The sequence below is a fragment of the Manacus candei genome, unplaced genomic scaffold (assembly GCF_025592945.1).
Source record: "Manacus candei isolate 608988 ecotype Guabito, Panama unplaced genomic scaffold, ASM2559294v1 h1tg000040l, whole genome shotgun sequence".
Lineage (NCBI taxonomy): Eukaryota > Metazoa > Chordata > Aves > Passeriformes > Pipridae > Manacus > Manacus candei.
In genome coordinates, this window is record NW_026138088.1 from 1,536,156 (window position 1) to 1,545,743 (window position 9,588).

Genomic DNA, 9,588 nt, shown 5'->3' on the forward strand with positions numbered 1-9,588 from the left:
TCAGAGGCGGGCGAGGTGCCGCAGAGCCCGGTACGCCGTCTCCAGGAACCGCTGGAAGTTGGCCAGGATGAAGAAACCACCGACTTGGTGGTGGAAGTGGGAGGAGAAGGTGGGCAGGGGGTCCGGGTTCTCCGTGGGGTACGTCACTGTGGCCAGGCCCAGGTCCTCCATCTGCAGCCGGGCAGAGGCAGCGGAATCAGCTCCGGGCTCAGAGACGCCCTGGGAGCACGGAGGCATCCCGGGGATGCAGAGTGTCCCTGCTGGGCCCTCCCTGTGCCCCAGGAATGCAGCCCTCCTGCCCCCACATGCCCTTCCTGGGGATACGGTGCCCACCATGCCCACCCATCCCTGGGGATTCAGCCCCTGCCATGCCCACCCAATCCCCCTAAGCCCCCATCCCCCTCACCTGCTGCTGGATGTTGGAGGACAGGTTGGCCGTGTCCAGCTGCAGGGTCTCCACCAGCCCGGCATGGCCGGGCAGCAGGTCCCTCACAGCAGCCAGGGAGCCGTGGTAGACGCGGAGCCCGGCGCGGATCTGGTTGAAGCAGGTCTCCTGTGGTGGGCACAGCACAGTCAGTGGGACCATGGGGGGCTCTGGGGTGCCCTGAGCTGTGGCAGAGCCAGCGGGGCTGAGACCTGCCAGGTCCTGGCAGGGGTGGGCTGCACTCACCGCCTGGAAGGAGCGGCTGTGGCACTGCTCCAGCGGCACCTGCGCGATGTCCAGGTCCTGCCGCACCAGCAGCAGCTCTTCCTCCTTGCACAGCTGGAAGATGTCACACTGCAGGCGAGGGGGATGGTGTCAGGACGGCCAGAGGACCCTGACACCCCCTGACATCCCATTCCTGAGGTGTGGGACCCCCCCACAGCCCAGCCAGAAGGAGGGAGGGGATGGAGTGGACCTGCCACCAGTGTTGGCTGCCCTGGCTGGTGTGTGCCCAGGAGGGTCCCTACATGCCCCCGGTGGACCCCACAGGCTCCCAGCCCTGCAGAGCCTTGTCTGTGACCCCGGAGGTTCCACCGTCCCCCCTCTGTGGGACTCACCACCATGCGCTGCAGCGCGGCCACATCCCCGCGGACCTTGCGGGTGAACTCGAGGTTCCTCTGCAGGAAGAGCTGGAAGTCCTGGTCCCCGGAGAGCTCGGGCAGCGGTGCCCCGTGCAGTGCCCACCACGGTGCCCACAGCAGCACGCCCAGCAGCGCCAGCCCACCTGCGGGGACAACAGCTCAGAGCCCACCCGACACCCCGGGGACCCCGACCCCGTTCCCAGGGTGGGGTCAGCAACCAGAACCCCCCCAAAAGAGATGGGGGCACCAGCGCGGGCTGGGAAAGGGGCAGAGACTCCTGAATGGGAAGAGGGATGGGCACTCCCTGCATCCCACAGGCCATGGGGCAGTGCTGGGGGGCTCTGGGTGTGTGGGTGCAGCAGGTGCTACAGGAAGGGTGGATTTATGGGTGCTCTGGGGGAATTGGGCACTGTAGGTGCAGTGGGGGCAGTGAGTGAAGTGGGTACAGTGGGAGCAACAGGAGCAGTGAGAGATGTGGGGGCTGTGGGAGCAATGGGGGCTGTGGGTGCAATGGGAGCAGTGGGAACAGTGGGAGCAGCAGGAGGTGTGGGGGAAGTGAGAGCAGTGGGAGCAGTGGGAGCAGTGGGGGCTGCAGCGGGTGCTGGGTACTCACGGGTGAGGGAGCACATGGTGGGTGCCCGGCTCGGTGTCTTCTCCTCAGTTCAGAGCAGCCCAGCCCAGCCCAGCCCGGCCTCCCTCTGTCCTGCCCAGCTCTGCTCATCGATCAGAGCATTTATAGTGCGGGCCCCGGGGATTCTCACCGACGTTGCAACCGCCCCGATTGCTTCATTGCCTTAATCACAGCTTTCAGATCCCGGGAACCGGGCGCTCGGACGGGCCCCCACTGCGGGGCTTTCCCGGGGCGAGTGGGCAGCGCTGCCCCTCGGTGTGGCTGCGGGTGCCCGGCTCAGCCCTGGCACTGAGGTGGGTGCCAGGACGGGGCTGGTGGGCCATTGGTGACTCATTAACCTGCTCCCAGGGCTCCCACTGCCTGGCCAGAGCCCAGTGCAGTGAGGTCACTCAGAGGGTCACTTAGAGGGTCACTCGCAGGGTCACTCGCAGGGTTGCTTCAGGGTCATTCACAGGTGACCGGGCAAGGGGATGGTGGCTTCTCACTGCCAGTGTCACTCCAGGATCATGCCCATCCCTGTTCCATGTGGGAATCACCCCCCCAGCTGCCCCAGCCCCTCGCCCCAGCGCCAGGTTGGGTGCTGGTGATGTGACTGGAGAGTGGGGCTCGATGGCCCCTGTGGGTCCCTTCCACCTCAGAATGTCCTGTGATTCTGACTCTGTGCCCTTCACTGTGGTGGCACCAGCCGGAGGTGGCCAAGATGTGACCCTGTCTAGGCACCTCCCCAGGGCTGTGGCTGCCCGGTGCAGCACCCTGGGGTCCCATCCTGCCCTGCTGGGCGCTGTGGGGCCGGGTTGTGCACAGTGTCCCCCATGTGCAGCAGCTGCATCAGGTTGACCCCCCTCCCCCTGCGAGGTGCCAACACGCCCTACCCTTCAGGGAAGAGGCTTCCAGGGCAGCCCCAGGTCTGGGATGGCCCTTCCCGGCCCTGCCACGCTGACGTGGGAATTTTGGCTCGTGCCGGTTCCCGCAAGTCCTTCCAGGATGATCCCTTGGGCTGGTGCCAGCTGGATCGGCTCCTGTCTGGCACGGGCTGGATGGGCCAGGGAGGCACCTACTCCACCCCCAGCCCTAGGCAGGGTGACCCTGGGGCAGTGCTGAGCTGGGGGGACTCACTCTGTGCCCCTGACCCCTGGCAGGGTCCCATCCCTGTCCTCCTGGGGGCTGTGGGGACAGGGAACCCCATTCCTGCATGCTGCAGACCTTGGTGGGCGTGAGGATGGGCCACACATCTGGTGGGGTACAGCCCATGGGCTACACTTCGTGGGGTGCAGTTTGTGGGGCACAGCCACAGCACCAGCTCCCACCTCCAGCTGGGAAATGAACCCCCATCAGCTGCAGCCAACCCGTGGGCACAAAACAGAGCCAGCTGTTCCCTCTGGAACCTAAGGCTGACCTCCCCTCAGAACCTGTGAGCACCAAGTGTTCTGCCCTCGGACTGCGTGAGAGGACCGTGGCAGTGGGGACTGTTTGTGGGATTTTGGGAACCAACAGCCCCTCCCAGCTTTGCCTGTGCCCTCCCAGGAGTCAGGGGAAGCTGGTGGCCATGGAGGGACCCGGTGTGGTCCTCCTGGACTGCAGGGACCCCGAGGGCCCACAGGATCACCCCGGAGCGGATCTGCCCTCTCAGCAGGTTGGTGCTTTCAGGAATTGTGGAGGGGGGGGTGGTTGAATCAGCGCCTGGTGGGGCCCAAAGCCCCCGTCAGCTTTCCAAGGAAGGAAGTGGTTTCGGACTCGAAACTTGTGGGTGTTGGGGGGTGGGGGGTGGAGCTGGGGCAGCACAATCCCCCACATGGGCCTTGAGCTGCCCAGCCCGGCCCTAGGGACTGTCCTGGGCACTCGCCCCGCTGTTTCAGCCTCGTGGCCACCCTTCCTCTTCACGTGGCCCAAGCTGGGAATCCTCGTTCCCTTTCCCCTGCCAACACGTCAGCGCTCCTGGGGTGTCCCTGAGTCCCCAGAGCCAGCCCTGGCTGTCCCCCTCGGCTGGGCTCTTGCCTTCCCTGGTCTCCCCCAGGGGCCCCTGGAGCAGGGATGGGCCGGGGTAGCCTCACACTTGACCCTCAGCCCTGGCCCCTGTCCCGGCATGGGCGTGCTGGGGAATTCCCGGATTTTCCCAGAGGACTGATCCCAGATACCGGCAGGATCCACCTGGGGTGGCTACACATCCCCTGTCACCATCACCCCCCGGGGCTGGGGTTGTGGGGCACAAGGGGGGCCCAGCCTGGCCCTGTGCCTTTCCCCACAGAGGTCTCCAGCCCCGTGCCCCCTCCCCACCCCAACAAACCCACGGCAGGAGCCGCCCAGGCTGGTGTTTTTCCGTCTTTTATTTTAAAATTCGTAATTGAAGTTTAACAAAGTTTGACCCCGTTGCTGTCGGGGGAGATGGGGGGGCCCTGGCGGAGCCCCCGCTCCTGCCCCCTGCCCGCTCCAGCCCCGCTCCCCCCGCAGCCCCCCCAGCACCGGCTCCGACATCACCACAGGGATCCTTCCAGGGATGTTTATTGGGGAGGGGGTCCCGCCGTGGGTGCAGGGGGTCTGGGGCTGTGGGCCCAGGGAACCCCCCGTGTCCCCTCCCACAGTACAGACATGCAGGGATTTATAAAAGGGGGGCTGGGGGTGCCCTGCTCAGCCACCATCTGCCCGAGGGACAAATAAAAAACACAGCCAGGGCCCAGGGTCACGGAAAACCGTCGTCGTCGTCCTCTGCCATCTCCTTGGCGAACTCCAGGTCCTGCTGCTCACGCTCCCGGCGCTCCTGGAAGGCAGAGGTTGGTGGCAGGTGGGGACAGGAGCCACATCCTCCCCGTGGCCGCAGGGACCCAGGTGAGACCTCACCTCTGCAGATTCCAAGTCCTTGTTGTACGATTTGGGTGGGAACCTCATGGCCTGGAGAAAGGGAGGAGGAGGAGCTCTGAGCTGAGCCAGCCTGGGGCTGTGTCCCGCTGTCCCCAGGGCTGTCCCCTGCCCCTGGGGACGTGGGGCCAGGCCGTGCTCACCTTCACGGACATGTTGTGGATGTCGAGGCAGAAGGAGATGCGCTGGTGGAAGGCCAGCTGGGGCTCCCGGGTCGAATAGATGTCGATCATCTCCTTGGACTGGACGTAGCCCTTCTCGTGGTTGATGCTGGCCTCGATCACGCCGTCCCGGATGGCCTGTGGGCAGGGGCAGGGCACGGCGTGTCCCCCAGGGCTCGGGATGTGGTGCACGGGGGGACAGGGCAGAGCAGGGGGCTGTGGGCACCCCGGGACCCCCGTGCTGATACCTTGGCGACGATGAACTCGGCGTCCTCCGGGCTGTCCAGCTGCAGCTTCTGGGCGATGTCGGCCAGGGAGATGCGGGAGTAGGAGAGGCTGATCATCCGGACACCTGTGGGGACAGTGGGATGCAGCCCCCTGGGACCATGGCATCGCCTGGGGGGGCCCCAAACACCCCCCTACCTGTCTTGATGACGTTGTGCCTCAGCCGGATGATGAGGGTGTAGGTGCCATCTGCCTGGAACTTGTCCCCAAACTGGTCAAGGACTTGGTTGAACTTGGCCAGGTTCCCCGTCCTGACAGCTGGAGGGGAGAAGGTAGGAATGGGGGAGGGAGAAAGGACAAGGAATGCGAGGTAGGGCTGACTCCCTTCCTCCTCCTTCCCAAGTGGCATTTGCATCTGAGTCCCACCAAGGGGAGAGAAGAGAACTCCCCTTGGGTGCCTTCCCACTCAGGGTATTCCATGGCTCTATGGGACAGGGAGGGACAGAAGGCCATACCCTGGGTCAGCAGGAAGTAGGGCATGAGCGAGCGCTTGAGCGAGGGCTGCCGGAACTGCAGCCTGTCTGGGATTTCCCCGAGCAGCAGCTCCACCACGATGAGCAGCTTGTGCACCTGGGGCAGAACGAGACCCTGGGTGAGCCCCTGCGGGGCCTGAAACCATCCCTGTCCCTGTGGGGCCCAACTCCAGGAAGTCCTGAACCCATTCCCATCCCTGAGGGGCCCAGGAGGTCCCAGATCTGTCCCTGGGAAGTTCCAAACCTGGGAGGTCCCACACTCATTTTCCCTGCAGGGCCCAACACCCCGGGCGGTCCCAAAGCTGTCCCCATGGGGCTTGATACACTGGGAAGTCCCAACCCCAGGAGGTCCCAAACCTGGGAGGTTCCAGAGCCCAGCTCTGGGGGGTCCTGGATCTGGCCCTGGAAGGTCCCAACCTGGGGCGGTCCCAGACCTGACTCCATAAGGCCTGACATCCCAGCAGGTCCTGGATCTGTTCCTGGGAGGTCCCAAACCTGGGAGATCCTGCACCCATCACCCCTGCAGGGCCTGACTCCCTGGGAGATCCCAAACCTGAGGGGTCCCAGCCCCACCCCCAGCCCCGGGGGGTGCCACGCCGTCCCCCCTCACCGTCTGTTTGAAGCCCACGGCCGTGTGCTGCGGCGCCTTGCGCAGGGCGTTGGTCATGGTCCGCCGCGCCTCCGAGTATTCCAGCTGGATGGCCTTGATCCGCCCTGCGCCCACACGGGGCGGGTGGGGAAAGCCACCCAAGTGAATCCAACCCGGCCCGTGCGCACGGGGCTCCAAATCCTGCCTGGAAGCCCCATCTCCAGCTGCTCAAAGGGGTTTCCAGGGCAGCGGAGCCGGGAGGCGGGGGCGGCTCCCCCGGGTGGGACACGCTCACCTGTGTAGTACAGGTACCGAGCCCACTCGTTGTTGTTGGCCTGCTCGGGGAACACGGACTTGGAGACGAGCTTCTCGGCCTGGTCGTAGAGGTTGTAGTGGAGGTAATTCCTCAGGAGCAGGTTGAGCAGCGTGGCCTGGCCGTCGGCGTCGTGGCGCAGCGTGGCCGTGCGGAGCCGCGCGTGCAGGAAGCTGTGGGGTGGCACAGGGAGTCAGGGAGCAAACGGGGGGACCGAGCTCGGGGACAGCCCACCCACAGGGCCCATCCCACCTCCGGACCACGTCGAGCTTGTTCAGGAACTCGTAGATCCGGGAGTGGTAATAGTAGCACTTGGCCACCACCAGGTCCAGGGCCCGGCGGTTCTGGGAGCTGATCTTCTGCATCAGATCATCGGACACTTTCTGAGCCTGCGGGAGGGGAAGGGAGGTCAGAGCAGGGGGATTGATCCCGAGAGGGGCAGAGACCACTCGGGCTGTGAGGTGGCCTCCCAACACCCCTGGGATGAGGGCACAGTGTGGGGCAGAGCCAGGCGGTCCCTGAGGCTCCTGAGGAGCAGGAGGACAGTGGGATCAGCTTGGGGGTCTCACCTCAGGGTACCTCTTGCTGTTCATCAGGTAGATGACGAGCAGCAGCTGCAGGTAGGTCTCCACCTCTGGCAGGAGAGGGGCTGAGGCCGCTTTCCCCGTCCGCGGGCGGAACTGCAGCTCAGCTTCCGTGTCCATGGACTGAGGGAACAGAGGGGACACATCCTGATCCCTGTCAGGATGTGACAGGAGCCAGCCCAGGCTGCTCTCATGACAGTCCCATCCCTGCTCAGGGCTGCAGTGTCCTGTCCCTGCTCACACGTGCTGAGCAGCTGGGCTGTGTGTCCCCAGTGCCCCCAAGCCGTCAGTGTGAAGCCATTCCCCCTTGTCCTGTCACTGCAGACCCTTGTAAATAGTTTCTCCCCATCTTTCCTGTCGGCTCCTTCAGGTACTGGGAGGCCACAGTTAAGTCATCCCTAAACCTTGTCTTCTCCAAGCTGAATTATCCCAGTTCTCTCGGTCTTTCCTCAGAGCAGAGGTGCCCCATCCCTCTGATCATCTTGGTGCCTCCTCACTCCAACAGCTCCCCATCCTTCCCGTGCTGGGACCCCCGAGCTGGGGGCAGCACTGGGGGCAGGTGTCCCCTCCCGTCCCTGCCCGTACCTCCTCCAGGAACCCAAGCAGGAAGTCCCTGAGGGTGCAGTTGGAGGTGAAGAAGCCGTGGATGGCCTTGTGCAGCACGTTGGGGTTGAGGCGGCGGGAGGTGGAGGGCAGAGCCCGCAGGGCCCGCAGGACGTAGCGCGGCTCCTTCCCCGACACTGCCTTCTCCAGCTGCTTCACGTGCTCCTTGATGTCTGTGGGGGGCACACGGACACCCCTCACCCCAAATCCTCTGCCAGGGCACCCCAGGGCTGGGTCTCCCCTGTCCTGCTGCCCAGGGGCTTCGGTGTCCCCGGTGACCTGACCTGTCCCTGCTCGGAGTAGGGGGCTGGGGAGACCCTCCCAGAGCCTTCTCCCTCCTCCCCAGGCGCTCCAGCCCCTCTCTGCACCCCCGCGGGGTCCCACCACAGCAGGCCAGCAGTCCCCCTCACAGCCCGTCCTCCCAGGGATCTCCACAAAACACCTCTCCCTATCCCTTTCCTTCACAGAGCCCCCCCAAGCCCCTTTGCACACAGTGACCCTCCCCAAAAACACACCTCCATCTCCTTTTCCTCACAGTGACGCCCCCCCCCCCAACCCACCTCCCTTTCCCAAGACTCCCCCTCCCCAAAATGACCCCCCCAAAACCCAGCTCCCTTTCCCTCAGGGCCGCCCCCCAACTCCCCTCCCCACACTGATCCCCCCATTCTCTTCCCTCAACATCCTTTCCAGCCCCCCTCCACTGAGACCCCCCAACAAAACTCCTCCAGGGCTCCCGTAGCCCCCTAACCCCCTCCCCCCAACACCCTCTGTCCCAGGACCCCTCCCAGTTGTCCCCCCAAGCTGTCCCTGCTCCCTCTCCCCCTCACGATCCCCCAGTCCCCTCTCAGACCCCCCATCACAGCGATCTTCCCCCCCTCACCCTCCAGCGTGATGGCGTCCAGCTCCCTCTGCGGCTGCCGCTCGCCCGCCGCCTCGGGGGCCGCCGGGGCCGTCTCCTCGTGCATCTCGACGTCGGGGGGCGCGGGCGGGGGTCCCTCGGGGGGTGCCTTGGCCTTGTCGCCGCGGCGGCGGGGCCCGTCCTGCTTCATGGCGTGACACTGCACAACGGGCCGCCAGGCGCGGCCGGCCGAGCGCCGAGCGCCCGACCCCGATCGGCTCCTCCCGCCCGCCGCTCGGGCCTTTCCGCCGCCGCTCGGGGAGTCCCGCCGAGCCTGCTCGGCAGTTTCCGTAAAGCTTTCGGGTATTTCCGCCCTGCGCTCGGCTGTGTCCGCCCGCTTGGGGGCGCAGGCGCGCGCGCGTCCGCGCTGGGCAGAAGCGCGAGGTCCCGTGAGGGTCCGGGAGCGGGATTCCCGTGAGGGGTCCCGTGAGGGGCCGGGAGCGGGATTCCCGTGAGGGGTCCCGTGAGGGGCCGGGAGCGGGATTCCCGTGAGGGGTCCCGTGAGGGGCCGGGAGCGGGAATCCCGTGAGGGGTCCCGTGAGGGGCCGGGAGCGGGAATCCCGTGAGGGGTCCCGTGAGGGGCCGGGAGCGGGAATCCCGTGAGGGGTCCCGTGAGGGGCCGGGACCGGGAATCCCGTGAGGGGTCCCGTGAGGGGCCGGGACCGGGAATCCCGTGAGGGGTCCCGTGAGGGGCCGGGACCGGGAATCCTGTGAGGGGTCCCGTGAGGGGCCGGGACCGGGGATCCTGTGAGGGGTGCCGTGGGGTCCCGCGAGGGGTCCCGTGAGGGGCCGGGAGCGGGAGTCCCGTCAGGGGTCCTGTGAGGGGCCGGGACCGGCGATCCTATGAGGGGTTCCGTGGGGTCCCGTGAGGGGTCCCGTGAGGGGCCGGGACCGGGGATCCTGTGAGGGCTCCTGTGAGGGGTCCTATGAGGGGCCGAGACCGGCGATTCTGTGAGGGGACCCGTTAGGGACTGGGACCGGGGACCCCGTGAGGGGCTGGGACCGGGACCAGGAGACCCGTGAGGGGTCCGGTGAGGAGCCGGGACCAGGAATCCTGTGAGGGGGCCCGTGAGGGGCCGGGACTGGGGATCCCGTGAGGGGTCCTGTGAGGAGCCGGGCTGGGACTGGGAACG

General features: G+C 66.3%; 2 protein-coding genes across 2 annotated transcripts; both read right to left on the bottom strand.

Annotated features, from left to right (window-relative positions):
* Positions 1 to 1,694, bottom strand: CSF3 (colony stimulating factor 3). The gene is made up of 5 exons (XM_051794732.1): positions 1,679 to 1,694; positions 1,042 to 1,208; positions 671 to 778; positions 407 to 553; positions 1 to 171 (listed from the first exon to the last, which is right to left on the bottom strand). Exons 1-5 carry the CDS (start codon positions 1,692 to 1,694, stop codon positions 1 to 3), a joined length of 609 nt encoding a protein of 202 aa, XP_051650692.1.
* Positions 1,695 to 4,179: 2,485 nt separating this feature from the next.
* Positions 4,180 to 8,666, bottom strand: PSMD3 (proteasome 26S subunit, non-ATPase 3). Its single transcript, XM_051794634.1, has 12 exons — positions 8,438 to 8,666; positions 7,540 to 7,730; positions 6,940 to 7,077; positions 6,623 to 6,759; positions 6,353 to 6,543; positions 6,079 to 6,182; positions 5,451 to 5,565; positions 5,134 to 5,253; positions 4,959 to 5,062; positions 4,693 to 4,848; positions 4,532 to 4,582; positions 4,180 to 4,451 (listed from the first exon to the last, which is right to left on the bottom strand). The coding sequence occupies exons 1-12, from the start codon at positions 8,604 to 8,606 to the stop codon at positions 4,374 to 4,376; spliced, it is 1,554 nt and encodes a 517-aa protein (XP_051650594.1). The 5' UTR covers positions 8,607 to 8,666; the 3' UTR covers positions 4,180 to 4,373.
* Between the last annotated feature and the right edge of the window lie 922 nt (positions 8,667 to 9,588).